The sequence below is a fragment of the Scardinius erythrophthalmus genome (genome assembly GCF_964197995.2).
Source record: "Scardinius erythrophthalmus genome assembly, chromosome: 11".
Lineage (NCBI taxonomy): Eukaryota > Metazoa > Chordata > Actinopteri > Cypriniformes > Leuciscidae > Scardinius > Scardinius erythrophthalmus.
Genome location: NC_138231.1, coordinates 9962620 through 9981195, shown reverse-complemented (window position 1 = coordinate 9981195; position 18576 = coordinate 9962620). Strand labels below are relative to the sequence as shown.

The 18576-nt window shown below is 38.2% G+C and overlaps 1 protein-coding gene across 2 annotated transcripts in view; it reads left to right on the top strand.

The window, feature by feature from the left end:
- Positions 1 to 18052, top strand: part of msraa (methionine sulfoxide reductase Aa) — a 72904-nt gene extending 54852 nt beyond the window's left edge. Inside the window, exon 6 of one of the 2 annotated variants that reach the window (XM_081379572.1) lies at positions 16388 to 18052. In XM_081379572.1, coding sequence (XP_081235698.1) covers positions 16388 to 16558 — 171 coding nt within the window. In that variant the 3' untranslated portion in view covers positions 16559 to 18052. The remainder of the gene's footprint in view (positions 1 to 16387) is intronic. The other variant, XM_081379573.1, reaches the window with a different exon arrangement.
- The last annotated feature ends 524 nt before the right edge of the window (positions 18053 to 18576 follow it).

Here is an 18576-nt window from a genome sequence, read left to right as displayed (position 1 = left end):
ATTGTATGAAGTGCTATATAAATAAACGTGACGTGACTTAACTAGAGTGCCGAATTGCAGAGCTTGTGCAAACATATCCATGTTGATATGATCAGATGCTTTTCTTATGCTTTATTTAAGAATGCTTGCTGTTTTCTCAATTTTGTTGTGTGTGGGCAGCGTCTGATGTTCGGTAACAGTTCGGTAAAAATTGGTTTTCTTTATGATAGGTAGCATTTTTATTGTTTATTTGAGCCAAATAAACATATTATATTGTAGACATATACACAACTGTGCTTTAGAATTTCACACAGTTTGCTAGTTTGTCACAGTGTTATTTTAGTAGTATGTACTATTATAGTTTTTATTAATATTTTGAATTAGCTTTCATTTTTATATTCTCAGTTTTCATTTAAATTTTTTGTGTAATTTTATGCGTTTTTAATTTTTTTAATATTACTATTTACAGTTAATTAATTTATTTCAGTTTTAGTTTTAGTTCATTTTTATTTTCCAGTTAGTAAATTTAGTGCTTTATCTTAAACTTTTTTTCAATTTGTTGCCAACGTGTTTCATAATTACATTTTTTTGTTAACGATAATAACACAGGCTTGCCGATGCCACTATATTTTGCCATCAAGGGTCCCATGCCAATGTTTTTGACGAATACATGAACAGACAGAGAAAGCAAAAGAAACACATCGAGCGAGAGAAATGCTGGGCCAGATCAGACTGCAGTAGATTGACAGGAATAAATCGGATGTGGAAGGGGGCCGAGGTGATTGGATCAGTATTTTCTAGGTCTCTCTATCTGTGTGAGGTGTCAGACATACCTGAGTCTCATTATAGAGTGTGTGTCTGTGTGTGTGTGAGACTGCGGGCCATGCGTGGGCTAATTAGCTTTTCCCCCGGCCGCTCTGCGACCGCTCCCGTTATTTCCTGACCAGCTTGCCAGGCCGGCACCCCCTCTTCCCCTCCCCCATGTGTGGCTGTTCTAAATGGAGACTCAATGCATGCTGCTCCCCGACATCCTAATGTACCCGACCAGTTGGTTTAACAAACACAGCGCTGCCAACCATCTGCCGGCCAAATCTGTCTTCAAATTGCTTTAGTAACAAACTGAACTTTCTTTGCTGCTCTTGCTTCCTGCGTCCTGCCTTCCTCATGTGTCGCTCTCTGCTCCTCATCACGGTCCTCGCTCCTGCTCCTTGCGGCTGACCATTGTAATTTTCTCTTCTCGTTTATTCTGGGCTTGTCTCATCTCATCTGATTTTATTGGTTTTATTTTATCTGTTCTTGTCTCACACTTTCTCTTATCTAACCATTTTCATTTGTTGCCTTCTTGGCGAGTCGTTGAATCTCTTTTATTTTATTCTGGAATCGCCTTATTTGCCGTCGCTTTTCTCTTTGTTTTTTCTCGTCTTCTTGTCATGTCTTGTCTTGTATCATCTCATCTCATCTGATGATGTCTTCTCATCAAATCTCGTCTCATCTCACCTCATCTCACCTAATCTCTTCTCGTCACGTATCATATTGTATCTCTTTTCTCGTCTCGTCTCATCTCATCTGATGACATCTTCTCGTCATGTCTCGTATCGTATTGTTTCATCTCGTCTTATCTCATTTCATCTGATGATGTCTTCTCGTATCGTCTCAATCTCATCTCATGATGTCTTCTCGTCCCATCTTGTATCGTATCATCTCATCTCATGATCTCTTCTCGTCATGTCTCGTATCGTATCGTCTCAGTCTCATCTCATGATGTCTTCTCATCACATCTCGTATTGTCTCCATCTCATATCATGATGTCTTCTCGTCACATCTTGTATCGTCTCCATCTCATCTCATGATGTCTTCTCATCACATCTTGTATCGTCTCCATCTCATCTCATGATGTCTTCTCGTCACATCTTGTATCGTCTCCATCTCATCTCATGATGTCTTCTCGTCACATCTCGTATCGTCTCCATCTCATCTCATGATGTCTTCTCGTCACATCTTGTATCGTCTCCATCTCATCTCATGATGTCTTCTCGTCATGTCTCGTATCGTATCGTCTCAGTCTCATCTCATGATGTCTTCTCATCACATCTTGTATCGTCTCCATCTCATCTCATGATGTCTTCTCGTCACATCTTGTATCGTCTCCATCTCATCTCATGATGTCTTCTCATCACATCTTGTATCGTCTCAGTCTCATCTCATGATGTCTTCTCGTCACATCTTGTATCGTCTCCATCTCATCTCATGATGTCTTCTCGTCACATCTTGTATCGTCTCAGTCTCATCTCATGATGTCTTCTCGTCACATCTCGTATCGTCTCCATCTCATCTCATGATGTCTTCTCGTCACATCTTGTATCGTCTCCATCTCATCTCATGATGTCTTCTCGTCACATCTTGTATCGTCTCATCTCAATGTCTTCTCGTCACATCTTGTATCGTCTTAATCTCATCTCATGATGTCTTCTCGTCACATCTTGTATCGTCTCATCTCATGATGTCTTCTCGTCATGTCTCGTATTGTATTGTAATGTTTCATCTTGTCTCATCTCATCTTGTATCGTCTCAATCTCATCTCATGATGTCTTCTCGTCACATCTTGTATCGTCTCAATCTCATCTCATGATGTCTTCTCGTCACATCTTGTATCGTCTCCATCTCATCTCATGATGTCTTCTCGTCACATCTTGTATCGTCTCATCTCACGATGTCTTCTCGTCACATCTTGTATCGTCTCATCTCATGATGTCTTCTCGTCATGTCTCGTATTGTATTGTTTAATGTTTCGTCTTGTCTCATCTCATTTCATCTGATGATATCTTCTCGTCACATCTCGTATCGTATCTTCTCAATCTCATCTCATGATGTCTTCTCGTCACATCTTGTATCGTCTCATCTCATGATGTCTTCTCGTCATGTCTCGTATTGTTTCGTCTTGTCTCATCTCATTTCATCTGATGATGTCTTCTCGTCACATCTTGTATCGTATCATCTCAATCTCATCTCATGATGTCTTCTCGTCACCTTGTATCATCTCATCTCATGATGTCTTCTCGTCATGTCTCGTATTGTTTCGTCTTGTCTCATCTCATGTCAACTGATGATGTCTTCTCGTCACATTTTGTATTATCTTATCTTATCTTATGATGTCTTCTCGTCATGTCTCGCATTGTATGGTTTCGTCTCGTCTCATCTCATCTCATCTCATTTGTAGGGCTGAAACGATTAGTCGACATTGTCGACAACGTCGACAATAAAAAATTGTCGACAAATATCTTTGTTGTCGAGTAGTCGTTTGATCCCACGTGACCTAATGTAAGGGCCTGCAATATCGCGATTTGACCGCTACGGCGCTGTAGCGCTAGAGTGTAATGCAGCCGTTACAAATGCTATTGCGGTAGAAGAAAACACAGCGCGAATTATGACGGAGTGCAAACGAATCCGAACTAGCTAACTTAGGTGTGTGAAAGTTTCACAAAACTTCAAACCAAGAATGCTGTCGTGTGCAATACATGCAAGGCGTAACTTGCTTTTCACGGGAGCACAACATGAATGTTAAAGCACTTAAAGAGGAAAAACCCGGCACGAGACGAGCCGGTGAGAGGTGAATGTTCTCCAGCTGGAGCTAACGTAAATAACTAGCAGTAAATCTCTTTTTAGAGAATGCAATACTACTAATAATAGCAATAATATTAACAATAATAATATAATTACAGTAATGTGATGATTATTTTTGCATAGAATAAAGCTTGATCGAGCTTAGGATTCAGGGCTGTTTTTATTATTGTAACTATTAGTTATTACAGTCTTATCACTTGCCTGTATTTTGTTCCATATTCATGAAGACTTACAAAAGAGATGTTATGAAGAATATCATGTCTGTTGATTTTTCTATACTGTAAATTAAAAGGTGAATGAGAATGTCTCTGTCAGCTCAGCTGTCAATTTTTTTTTTAAATTGTGTTCTTATAATAATTGTTTGCAGTTTAAGTTTGTCTGTAATGCAGCTGATAATTTTTTTTGTTCATTTTTTTTATTGAAAGAGAACCGAATATTTAACCAATGCTTTTTGCATTTGTGTGTGATTTGAGTTGGACAGAAATCTGAAAACTTAAAGAGAATGACCTGTTTAGTTGACTCAAAGTTCGTTAAACCAACCATTTCAAAAGCTGAAGTGATTTTCTTTTTTTATATTATAGTTAGAATATGTATAACTCAGTGTTTTAACAAATTGAAAAGGCTGAATAATCGTTCCAAACTTACTGACTAGTCGGCGAAATAATCGACGATTAGTCGATTAATCGTTCTAATAATCGTTAGATTAATCGATTATCAAAATAATCGTTTGTTGCAGCCCTACTCATTTGATGATGTCTTCTCGTCAAATCTCGTCTCGTATTGTATCGTCTCGTCTCATCTCATCTGATGATGTCTTCTCGTTAGAACTCATCTCGCCTTGTATCGTATCATATAGTCTCATCTCATCTGATGGTCTCTTCTCTTCTCGTCTCGTGGTGTATTTCACACTTCATAGTTTGACATATTGCATCTCATAAAGATTCTAAAACGACCAGAGAAACTGTATGATTATTTACGTCTGTGTCATCTGAAGCATAATTAAACCCCCACAAACCCAAAGCATCAGAGCAGATTTATGCCCACCAGAACTACTGTTTCCAGATCAGAAAGCTGGCTGTCTTTATTGGTTCGTTTTCCCTGCTTACCATCTGACCACTGATCCTCCCATCCCATTTCCTCCCCTTGTCGGACTTCTAGCGGCTGCAGACAATCCAGGTTTCGTTTTCCTTCATGATGATATCCTCAAGAGACCTCAACAAATGGTATAGAACAGATTTTTGGCACCGGCGAGCACATAGCCCTAAACATCATTATGGACAGAAGCGACGAGCTGCCAGGAAACGAGCGGTGCCACCTTCCTCACCAGCCATGCCGTTCTCAGTGCCAGCGGATGCGTTCTCAAAGACACAGTCCCTGATCTCAAGGGCAAACCCTGCACAATCACACAAAAACACATACGCGCACTCTTAGCCCAAACACTTTTAAACTTAAAACCTCCACCTAGAATCCGTGCTAGACAATTAGTTGCGTATTCTTTATAACACTGCTTATTTTGTCATTGAAAATACATTTTAAGTGTGGTTTACTGGGCATATTGTGTACCACTATATGGTGCATTTCTTGATTTTTTTTAAATTCTCTTATGGTCACCATAAAAAAAGAGTTGCATGATGTTTCGTTAGAGATTTATGCCTTTATTTTTCACTGTAAAAGATAAGAGCATTTTTTTGTGTCACCTTTAAAAGTGTTTAATCTTTGCCTCAAATATTCCTCTTGCTAATGCGATGCTAGCTTTATGACACACATCTTTTTCCTGCTCTCTAATTTTACAGTTATCCTTCTGCAGTATGAAATTGCTCCACCAAAAATAAATAAATAAATAAATAAATAGGCTCCTTATCTCTGACTCTCACATTTTTTCCCTTAACCAGGACATGCAGGTATTTGCATACCTAATGACTGCTCTGTCTGACACGCAAATTAATTAGTCTGAATTTTATGCATTTAGCAGCGTGCAAACAAAACACAGAAACATGTCACCAAACAGCTCAGCACTACACCACCTACTCCACTACATGTTTCAGAGATGACTCCGTAATCATTTCACTCATGCAATTTTGAGGGATTCAGAGATATTTTAGCATCCGGAGCGCAGGGCCTCATATCTCAAATGCTTTTGTTCGATGTCCTAATTTTAATAGCATTATTTTTTTGTTGTATTTATTCTTTTATAAATCCTTTTTGCATTCTGTGATTCATATAAAATATAAACTTCAATTGAGTTCATGCAGAACCAAAATAAGGGTCATTACAGTTTTCATTTTATCATGGATTGTCTTTCCAGTTAAACGAACTGACATCATCCATCACTGTGTCCCTCAAAGTGAATCTAAAGGTCTTTGTCTTTATACTTTGAACTAAACAGGCTGTGCATGAGGTCATTTGAATCTGGCCCTGTGCGTTTGTCTGCGGATCGTGTTTGTCTAGCTTCTTTGTTCTGGAGGACTCTGGGTCCCTGTAGGCTTACGACCCCCTTTCTGAAGCCGCATGACTTGAGCATCACTCATGGGTGGGGTGAACCGCATGGTCCCTGGAGTTAAAGTGACCCCTGACCACGGGAGGCATGTGGCATAATGAAGATCTGATTGAATAAGTGGACAAATGAATAAAATATAGAACTGACACGCAGAGAGAAACACTCATCCAGCCAGTGTCGCTTTCTCTCTTTGTGTCTGCTGATTGAAGTAGATCTATCTAACAGACAAGCCCTGCTAAAGAAAAAAAACGTATGCTGTGTCCACACTGGACGTGTCCACACTGGACTGTAACTGTTTTCAGGCTGTCTACACTGGAAAAATCAAAGCTGCACGTCATCTGCGAATATTCACTAAAAAAAGATTGAGATCAATGCTTGACTTCCACAATGGTGAGCTTTATTTTCAGTGGAAATCCATTGGTTAAAAGATTAACTCTTATAATTATAATGATAGTGTTGGTAAAATTGCATATACATGTGGAAAGAAATAAAAGATGATGTGGATTATAGACCGGAGACCAGAAACGTAATAACATAACAGCCATAAGTTACATATATATATTTTCATGAAATGATAAAAAAACTTACATTTTATTTATTTATTTATTTATTTAAATAATGTAATATAAATAAGATTTATTTTTTCTATAGGATGGAATATCCTATAGGATATGATATATATATATATATATATATATATATATATATAAAGCTATTTTCAAAAACGCTATATAAAATAAAGTTCTTCTTATCATAATTATTATAAATTGAGTGACCATCAAGTGAAACTGCCGCAACGAATTACGAGTTAACTGAAATAAAATAAAATATACAAAATGAATTAAATTTAAACTTCATTTAGGCCTAGTTTAATTTTATATCCTAAAATAACTAAAACTGAAACTAATAAAAAATATATAGACATTTTAAAGAAAAAAAGATACAATATAAAAATATAAATATATAAAAACTCTAATATTACTAAAAACTAGAATAGAATCTAAATGATACTAAATCAACACTAGTCTGTTTAGGTTAATTAAATATAATGTGAGCAATTTGTTCTTTATTTTATTAAAATACAGGAATTAAAGACTAAATTGACTTGGTTGAATAACTTTGTTTACCTCACTATATGATTCCCACTCATTATATGTCAAAGCATTCAACGTTTTCTGCCTGTGATTTGTTCCAGGTTTGATTCATATAAAAATGACTCTTTCTCAGAGAATGAAATGATTTGCTGGTTTTGAATGGCCGTCTCGACATCAAGGCCACATCGAGCTCAAGGACAAAAGGATGAGGTGAACAATAAAGACAGAGCAGAGACCCTGAGCCAGACTGAGGATTGGAGTTCAATTGTAGGCTAGAGTCAGGCTGAAACAAAAGGATAAATAGAATAAACCGTGCAACATCTCGTTGCTATTTATTCATTCGCCTCCCAGCAGTTTCAAATCAAAGAACAGGACATTATTTACATTCCTTGTGCTCAGCTGCTATAAAACATGAATCCTCTTCAAGGAATTAAATAATTGCGTTCCGCGAGCTAATTTGAATGTTGTTCTCCACATCAAAGCCACATAAAGCTCAGTAAAATCTCCACAGACAAAGGAATGAAGGTAAACAATAGCACAAACAAACCTGAGCTCTTACAGTAGCTGCATCCCAGTTCGCTTCCTATCCGTACTATACAGTGTGGGCAAGATCACGTTTGATTAAAGTGTGTTGGAAATGACAGATGCTAATGCTGTTGCTGGTCGATACCAACAATTGGAAACCTTGATTTAAAAAAAAATCAGGATTCCTTGATGAATAGAAAGTTCATAAGAACATCCATTTTTTTTTATTTATTTTTTTACTTTTGTATTCACTGCCACTTTTGCTCAATTTAATTCACCCTAGCTCAAAAACTGAATATGTCCTTGCTGAAATATTATGTATTTTTAAAAATCTTCCTGCCTCAAAACTTTCAACAGTAACACTGCCACATTGCCATGGATAACTATCAAAATACTGTATACAATACAGCGGTCATCATGCAAAATGTTGGACTGCTCAATCCCCCGATAGACCAATCAGAATCAAGTATTCCAGAATGAGTGTAATAATACTTCCTGTTTCCTATATGAACCTTCTATATTAACATTCTTCATAATTACAGCCTCTTGGCTCATAGCTCTGGTCTGTTTTCAGCAATGTTCTTGGTTCAGCTGTCCATATCTGTGATCCAAAAGGTAGAAATGGAAATCGACAACTTGATATGCAATTAACAGTGAATTGGTCATATCCCCCTTCTCCCTGATAGCACAGAACTGTGCTACGCTGTCTTCTTGGTGACTGTTCCAGCTAATAGCTGCACATGTGTTGGAGTGGGAGCTGGTAACTGGTATGTTGATGGTGGAGCCTGACCCTGCACTGGGAATCAGAATGCTGGGATTTGTTGCTTTCTGCCCATGCCAGTTTGGCCAGCTGCTGGTTGGCACTGAGAGTGGCGGTTGATGGTACAGACCTGGAGTAGCCTACTTGTGCTGAGTTATTTAGCCAGTGTGAAGGCATTGCTAGGCCATGTCAGATGGGTTTACTGACTCAAAAAAGGACACAGTAAAAACTAAAAAGAAGTGTCTCACTAGCAGCAGCTAGACACATGCAAAGAGGATTTTTATATAAGCAATGTGATTTTATTGAATATACATTCGTAGGAAAAAAAGGTTCAATAGGGTTCTATATAGAACCTTAGGGATCTTGACTCAGTTTTAAAGAACATCTATATTTCGACTGTCCGCTTTAGACATTCTACTAATTACCTAGTTCTGGCATGTCACAGGCTGATAGGTCCTTACTCATTTGGTAGCGATGACATCATCATCTACATAGCAGAGCTGATTGCATCAGCGGCCAATGAGCTGTGGCTCAACATTCGAACAAATACCGGTAGTGTTGCTGTTAGCACTCTCCAGCGCCCTCTCAGAAAGCATCTGAAATCAACATTTAAGATAAGTGAAACACTCTTTCACTCCATATCTTTGTACATATTGTGTGGTCTACTTATTAATTTCTAAATGAGCATCATAACAGTTCAATCTAAGTGTTGTTAACAGTCTTGTGGAGTAATTAACTAAGCATATTAGCTGCAGTGTCTACGCAATTGTGTTTATGCCACAGCAAGCGGTCTATTGTTGGCAATTGCTGTGAGGATACGCTGTCTAAGCTACCGATATGAGAAAAGGTTAAAGTGAAATAAGTGTTCACGCTTTCAACATGGTTACCATGTTTAGCCTGATAACTCTAATGACAAATTCATTATTTTCAGGGCAATGTTTTCATCAGCTATGCTAATGTGTGCGGTTGATTTCAGCTGCATACAGTCTTTATTTATCAACTCAATAGCTTTTCACTTATCAATAAGAGTATAAGGTTATGTCAATGATACATCAAATTTTTTAATTATGATACTTGAGCAGGTGGTTGCTGGGTTTTTATATCTATCAGCTTGCAACGTATATATATTGTTAATGAGTACACATAGTGCACGTTTCCAGAGCTAAGCCATTCGGCAAGGTAGCCCAGGCACACATGGTCATATAGATCACCAGTGTTAAAGCTGCAGTCGGCAAGTCTGGCAGATTGGGTCGACTTAGCCAAAATTTTGAATGTTTACAACTCTCATGCCCCTCCCCCACTACCAACGAGCACCCTCCCATAGACGTCGTGTTCGTCAGTGCATGTGTACCTGATTTTCTGTGAACTCAGCATCGATCAACACCATGGACTCGGAGGTAGGCTGCCCTGGCTAATCTATCCATAGATAGCAATAACAGAGGAAATGGAAGCTTGTTAGTAGATTTTCTCTCCGTCATCACGCTTCGTGCAATCTTCAGGCAAACTTCAGGCGTGTCCTGTGCATGTGATATTGTAACATGCGCGAGGGAGGGGGGGATCTGTGGCGTGTGCACGACCTGTGATTGACAGTCAGATCTCACACCCCCTTGCGCTGATTGGACACGATGATCCGGGAGCGGTGGATTTTTGCAAAGTTAGAAGCTCGGGTTTTTTTCTAAAACCACCTTATTTATGTTGTTCTGTCGGATTATAGTGTCGATTTCACTGAATATGATAAAAAAAAATTTGCCGACGGCAGCTTTAAGCCAGTCGGCAAGGTACCCCAGGCACACATAGTCATAGGCCACTAGTGTTAAGTCTGTCAAGCAAAGTAGCCCAAGTAGTGTTTTGTCCAATCGTTCTGTCTATGTTCATATATACAAATATATGCATATCTGCCTATGCAGCAGCTTGCTTTCTCACTCAGCAGTACGTGCATGGCTGTATTGTCTATTTCTTCCATTAACCTGTGCATCTGTGCAGGGTGAAAAGTGCTTTACAAATGTATAGCAATAGTCTCTTTCAGCTGTTGCACAACTGTGCTCCAAACTCAAAAATCTAGAATGGCTGGGAAAAGCTGCGCAATTGTGGCATTGGCTGTACAGCCTTTAACTATCTGGAAAGATTTTTGTGTGGGGGAGGGCTTTGCACTTTTCTCTTGCTTTGTTGGGGGTTTATTTAATGTATGTTACATGTGCAGCAGCAACATGCCTTACATACTCACGGCAGCGTAGCAGATCTATTCCGACAAGACCAAATACATTGCCATATCCATTACCATGCATCTACATAGCGCAGCTGATTGGTTGCTGTTGCATCAGTGGCCAATGAGCTGCGGCTCAACATTCAAACAAATGCCGGTAGTGTTTAGACCGGAGGAAAAAAAGCAAATTTGTTAATGATGTCATGCAGGTGGTGGAATAATAACTTTTTTCTCGGTTATTTGCTCGGTTATTCTCTTTCTTTCTTACATACTAAAGCATGTACACACATGCACACTCTTCAAAAACATGTAGTTGACATGTAGTTGCAAATAGAAGAATAGAAGAATCTTTTGATAAATTAACATTAATCAAGATTAATGTTAATTTATACTATTGCTTATTTTTAGTTTATAATGTGTTAAAAATGTAATATGCACAACTTCTATAAAGAAATTCAAATTTAAACACAAAATAAATATTTTGTGAATATATATTTTTATTACAAGTAACAATTCCCGGTTCATTTAGAGAACAACTGAAAAATGACTCATGGTTCAATAAAGGGCTCTAATTCACTGAATCAGTGACTGTTTAAAAAAATCGTTCCATAAGAGTAATTTGTTCACGACTTGGATATCATGGTGTGCACCACTGTGTACGTTGTTGTTACATGCAGAAAGAAATTGCATTGATGCAAAGTTTCTTTAAGAAGATTTTAAATTATTGTCACGATTTGTCTAATTTTAGTCTAAATTAGAAATTTGTTTCTTTTTTAGAAAACAATCATCACGTGTCCACCTGGTGTTTTTAAAGGGATAGTTCACTTTGAAATTAAATTTTGGTATGTTTTAGCTTACCTCAAGGGCATCCGAGATATAGGTGTCTTTTTTTCCGCAGTAGTTTCAATTTTGATATTTTTAGGTCAAACCGTTCTTGTCTGTCAGTCATATAATGCAGGTCTATGGTCACTGTCTCAAAGAGCATGCACAGAGTCCAAATTAAAACAATTCCCCATCGTAAGTACACATTGATGGCCTAAGACACGAAACGAGCGGTTTGTGTGAGAAAACCAAACAGTATTTATATCGTTTTTACCTCTTATACACAGCCACGTCCAAGTGATCTGAGGGCGCGAGCGCATCCTGGTGTGTGACATGTACGCAGACTGGTGCATAGATATATACACTAGATGTCACCTTGTCTACGGCAGTTCATTGGAACGAATGTCTTTAAGGCGACATCTAGTGTATATATCTATGCACCAGTCTGCGTACACGTCACACACCAGGATGCGCGCGCGTTGGACGTGGCTGTGTATAAGAACGGTTTGACCTAAAAATATCAAAATTGAAACTATTGCGGAAAAAAAGACACCTACATCTTGGATGCCCTTGAGGTAAGCTAAAACATACCAAAATTGAATTTCAAAGTGAACTATCCCTTTAATGCTGGTGGAGTGCTAGTGTTCCCACTAAGCTAAGTTAACAATAAGATTTAACCTCAAATCACCGAATCATTTTTTTCTGACTAGAAAAATTCAGCCTGGGCCAGCATGGAAAAGCATGCTGGTCTCGGCAGCAGGTCTCAATTTTGAAAATTTTAAGTGTTTTCTTCAAATTCCGTGACATTGTGGCAACCTCAATTTTCTGCACAGGATGAAATGTTTCATCTGGTGAAAGCAGGCACATTTTGCCCACATGCCTTCCAGTTGAACCTTTATTAATTTGTCTTCTCTGGCGGAGCTCCCTGTGGCCCCTTAGGGCACCTGATGGATGGGTGGATGTACAGGTTTTGCGAGGACTTTATAAAAAGACAGCGAGACAGAGAGAGAGATGATATGTCTGTACCTAGCTCCCGTCTCCTGCAGCTGCTCCTAACAGGTGCATAACTGCTTCTTGCCAGATGGTCAGCAAAATGTGGTAGTTGGCAGGTTTCTTCACAGAATCAACCCTCGCTCTCACACAGGCACTGAGACGCAGAGATGGAGAGAAAGAGGTTTAAGAATGGGAAAGGTTGGTGACAGAAAAAGTTGCTGAGCGCTATAGCAAGCAAAACTCAGTTTTCAAAAACCTTTTACTTGTTTTAAAACTCTGTGAATGGCGCTTTTTCAGTGTGTTATTCTGCACTAAATCGTTTCAGGTGTCACAGTGTCAAAAACTGAGAAAGGTAGCAAACGCACACACTTCTTTATATTTTAAACAAACTAACAAGGTTGAGAAAGGCAGAGGACTTGAGCAATAACCCAACTGTGTTACAGTTGTTTTACAAAGGTTGTGGGTACAATGCAAAGTGGAGCTTTTGTTAATGCCGGCAAAAGCACAATAAAACACTCACTGGCCACTTTATTAGGTACACCTGTTTCAATTGATTATTAACGCAAATATCTAATCAGCCAGTCTTAAGGCATGTAGACGTGGTCAGGACGATCTTCTGAAGTTCAAACTGAGCATCAGATTAGTGACTGAACATGGCGTGGTTGTTGGTGCCAGACGGGCTGGTCTGAGTATTTCAGAAACTGCTGATCTACTGGGATTTTCACAAACAACCATCTCTAGGGTTTACAGACAATGGTCTGAAAGAAAGAAAATATCCAGTGAGTGGCAGATCTGTGGATGAAAATGCCTTGTTGATGCCAGAGGAGTGACTGGTTTGAGCTGTTAGAAAGGCAACAGTAACTCAAATAACCACTTGTTACAACTGATGTCTGCAGAAGAGCATCTCTGAACGCACACACAACACGTCAAATCTTGAAGCAGAGGAGCTACGGCAGCAGAAGACACACCAGTGACACTCCTGTCAGATGAGAACAGGAAACTGAGGCTACAACTTGCACGGGCTCACCAAAATTGGACAATAGAAGATTGGAAAAACGTTGCCTGGTCTGATGAGTCTCGATTTCTGCTGTGACTTTCAGATGGTCGAGTCAGAATTTGGTGTAAACAACATGAAAGCATGGATCCATCCTGCCTTGTATCAACAGTTCAGGCTGCTGGTGGTGTAATGGTGCGAGGGATATTTTCTTGGCACACTTTGGGCCCCTTAGTACCAATTGAGTATTATTGCTGACCATGTCCACAGTGTTCACATCTTCTGATGGCTACTTCCAGCAGGATAATGCACCATGTCACAAAGCTCAAATCATCTTAAACTGGTTTCTTGAACATGACAGTGAGTTCACTATACTCAAATGGCCTCCACAGTCACCAGATCTCAATCCAGTAGAGCACCTTTGGGTTGTGCTGGAACAGGAGATTCACATCATGGATGTGCAGACTGCGTGATGCTTTCACCAAAATCTCTGAGGAATGTTGTCAGCTCCTAATTAATTAAGGCTGTTCTGAAGGCCTACAAATACATGTTGTTTTTATTAATTAAATCATTAAAACTTTTATTTAATAATTACATTTATTACATAAATTATTACATTTACAAATAATGTAGCTGCTCCGATTTCAGCATCTGTCTTATTATCTTCAGATGTCGAACTGTCTACTGGTAAAATAGAAAGGTAATCAGATGCAGTGATCTCTTAGTTTCACAAACACCACAATGCCCAACGCCGTCTCTCATCAACCCCAAACAATCAAGCTCTCACCGAGAGAGAAAGACTAAATCAATATGAACACCATGCACCAGTCGTGTGTGGATGCTGCAGGGATCATTGGGAGTGTGTGCTTGGCCTCAGGCATTAGGAGTGCAGGGTACTCATCCTTCCCATAATCCTCCTAACGGACTACTCTGAACATCTGGAAGGAGAAGTGAACATCTGCCCGTCCATATAAATTTAGAAATCCCCATTACTCCCTTTTTCTGTGTCTCACTAAATGAATGCTGTACTGCTTCACAAAGGGTCTATGTGGGCCTGGAAGAGAACACCAGGATTAAACATCACAGAGCAATATAGCAATTCCTAACAGATACTATTTATTAATAAATTTCAATAAATATGAATAAATGATTTATGTACTGTCGTTTAGAAGTTTGAGGTCTGTACGATATGTTCATGTTTTTGAAAGAAGTTTCTTATGCTCATTGCTCAACAAGGCTGCATTTATTTGATAAAAAAATACAGTAAAACAAATTAAAATTACTGTTTTAAACAAACAAATAAATTAACGAATTAAAATTGTATTTAATACTGTGATGTCAAATCTGAATTGCTCCAGTTTTCAGTGTCACATGATCCTCGAGAAATCATTCATTTTGAAAAAAGTTTTTTTTTTTTTTTTTTTTTTTTCAGGATTCTGTGGTGATCAGAAAGGTCAAAAGAACAGCATTTATTTGAAACGGAAATCTTTTGTAACATTTTAAATGTCTTTCCTGTCACTTTTGAGCAATTTAATATTTATATTTCGAGATATAAAGTCAGAATTGCGTGAAATAAAGTTGCAATTGCGTGTTATAATGTCAGAATTGCGAAATATAAAGTCAGAATTGCGTGAAATAAAGTCGCAATTGCGTGTTATAAAGTCAGAATTGCGTGAAATAGTCGCAATTGTGTCTTATAAAGTCAGAATTCTGACTTTTTTTCTCGCAATTGCGACTTTATATCACGCAATTCTGACTTTATAATACGCAATTGGGAAATATAAAGTCAGAATTGCATGATATAAAGTCGCAATTGCGAGAAAAAAAGTCAGAATTCTGACTTTATAAGACACAATTGTGACTATTTCACGCAATTCTGACTATATCTCGCAATTCTGACTTTATATCTCGCAATTCTGACTTTATAACACGCAATTGTGACTTTATTTCACGCAATTCTGACTTTATAACACGCAATTGCGACTTTATATCTCGCAATTCTGACTTTATAACACGCAATTGTGACTTTATTTCATGCAATTCTGACTTTATAACACGCAATTGCGACTTTATTACACGCAATTCTGACTTTATATCTCGCAATTCTGAGAAATAAAGTCAGGATTGCGAGAAATAAAGTCGCAATTCTGAGAAATAAAGTCGCAATTTTGACTTGATATATCGCAATTGTGAGAAAAAAAGTCAGAATTGTGAGATATAAAGTCGCAATTCTGAGAAATAAAGACGCAATTGCGAGATATAAAGTTGCAATTCTGAGAAATAAAGTCGCAATTGGGAGATATAAAGTCAGAATTGTGAGATAAACTATTCTGTGGTAAAAAAAAAAAAAAAGTCCGTCTTTTTTTTCCCTTAGAATTGGACTTTATATCTCACAATTCTGAGAAAAGATTACAGAATTGCGAGATATAAACTCGCAAATGCGTGTTATAAAGTCAGAATTGCATGATATAAAGTCGCAATTGCGAGAAAAAAAGTCAGAATTCTGACTTTATATCTCGCAATTCTGACTTTATAACATGCAATTCTGACTTTATATCTCGCAATTCTGACTTTATAACACGCAATTGCGACTTTATTTCACGCAATTCTGTTATATCTCGCAATTGTGAGATAAAAAGTCGCAATTATCTTTTAAAATGTTTTATTCTGTGGCGGAAACAAGCTTCCATAGTAAACAGAGAAAGGGTGGATAATGGTCACGGAAAAACAAAATTACGACACTTTTTTTACATAAATTAACTTAAAAATACTTGGTTTATATACATTTCCTTCTACTGCTTTCTTCTAATTCAGGAACAAAGAAACACAGATCTCATCAGGTCAAACGCTCACTGTCACTGTATACAGTATCCATCATAAATGGCCTTTCTGTTGACAGGTGCTGACTGCAGAGGGTTTCGGAGCCATCACCACAGAAATAACAATGACCAAGGAGTTCTACTATGCAGAAGACTATCACCAGCAGTACCTCAGCAAGAACCCCAATGGCTACTGCGGGCTGGGCGGCACAGGGGTCTCCTGCCCAATAGGGCTGAAGACTAAAAATTAACTCCTTTCTCCTGTCCTGTGATTGATTAACATGCCTTAACCGAAGCAATCACTGCTGCAATACCCAGGCCTATATGTCATTGTTGGATATAAATAAATAAAAAGATTATAACGCAACTGACTTATAATGCTGTGTGTGTCTGTGATCATTGCATTTGATTACAAAACCAAGTGAGATTTTCTATCTAATGCAATGACAAGTATACATTTTAAGTGTCCATATAGAAGAGGAAGACACATTCTTGTTTACGACAGGCAGGATTGTGTGTTCACGTTTGTGTGCTTGTTCTAGATCCATCTGTCTATTCCATTCGCATACATATCTATTCATCCCTCCATCTGTCCGCTACCTATGTGTTTCCTTCCATCCCAGCAGCACAAACAAGCGCTCTCGTCCCTCTCTAAAAGTGTCACCACATATTTCATCTCCTCAATTAAGGCTTGACTGCAATCCCACACAAAACAAACACAGCCTCTTGCAGCGGAATCTGGGTATGTTTTACATGGAACGCAGCAAAAGAAACGAACGCTGCCCTTTGGTTTGTCATGCAAGTGTTTGTGCCATCAACAATTTAGCTCTCCTAATGAGAAGAGAGCTTAGCTTACTATTGTTAATAAATAAATCATTCTTAGAAAAGTCTTTTAAAACATGGCCCAATGTGTGATGTTAATATCAAGGAATTTTCTGTTGATTTTTCACAGGTGTTTAAAATTGGAGTGCTGCGGATAATGTATTTTTGAAGGCCGAAACTCAGAAACAAGTTAGCATTTTTGAAGCTGTGTTTAAATACCTGAAATAAAGTCTGTGGTGAACACAAGCACAAAATATTTTCACATTTTATACCACAACTTAAGATATATTTGTAATACACTCTAATAATACCCCCCAATCAAATCATGATATTTTTAAAAGCTTTTACTAAATGGGACTACAGAAGTTGTCAGGCCATTAAACGCCCCAAAAGGAAAATTAATATACTCACTAATCCACTTTTATATCCTCATTGTGTTTATAATCACACTCTTGAAAACTATACTCGCGACAATGGTGTAGTTCATTTATAGCCTACGTTTAGCTTTTTACTTCTGCCGATTGTGTTTAGGCTTCAAAACTCATTAAAGTTTATTGATCATTTTCATTTGTGAACAAAATATAAAAATGAACCAAGGAAAAAGCCAATGGAAAAATCCTATTGAGTTTTTGTCGACTGTGATGCAAATTTCTGAGTTGGCCTACAAAAATACATCATAACTGCAGCACTCCAATGTTGTGTTTTACAGTTTAAGGAAATGTCCGTGAACAAAGGTACTGGTAATTTTCTGGCAGGACATTTTTCTAGGGATTTTTTTTTTTTTTTTCGTACAGTCTGTCGTATGATACTGTTTACCTAATATTTCCAAGTAAAACTATTGGGGGAATAGTTTGATATCTCACTGTAATATATCAAAACTCGTTGGAAATTGCATTATTAAAAGTACAGTGAATGTGACATTCTAAGTGAGTCAAAGACACAATTCCTTAAGTGTTCACAGCAAAAAATATGTGTTTGTGAAAGCAATTGGTGTTACGGAGGGTCTCTGGTGTGGTTTTGGCTAATCCTCTGAGCAGGTGGCGACCGCTCCATGCACCTATTCCTGTGCCACACTCGGAGAGGGTCTCTCTGGGCTAGGCTGGCACTGGTGCTCAGGAACCTGGCCTGGCACAGCTTCCTACAGGCTGCTTTCAGCAATGCTGTGAAACAAGGACACTTGGTGACGCACTCACTTTGGCCCTGGAACGCACACACTCTGTTTACTTGGATTAGCCAAGTTAGTGACCGGGTGGGTCAAAAAAGTTTTTTTAGAGAGATCAGATCGATCTCCCCTTTATTACAGCCTAGTTTTTAATGACAAAATAATGAATGTGAAATTTTGTAGAAATGTAGTTTTAAACTGTTCATTAACAGCCTGTTTTCTCTTACCTTTGAGTAGTTATCAGTAACAGATGGTAAGACTGCCATCTTCCGGTGGATAGTGAAA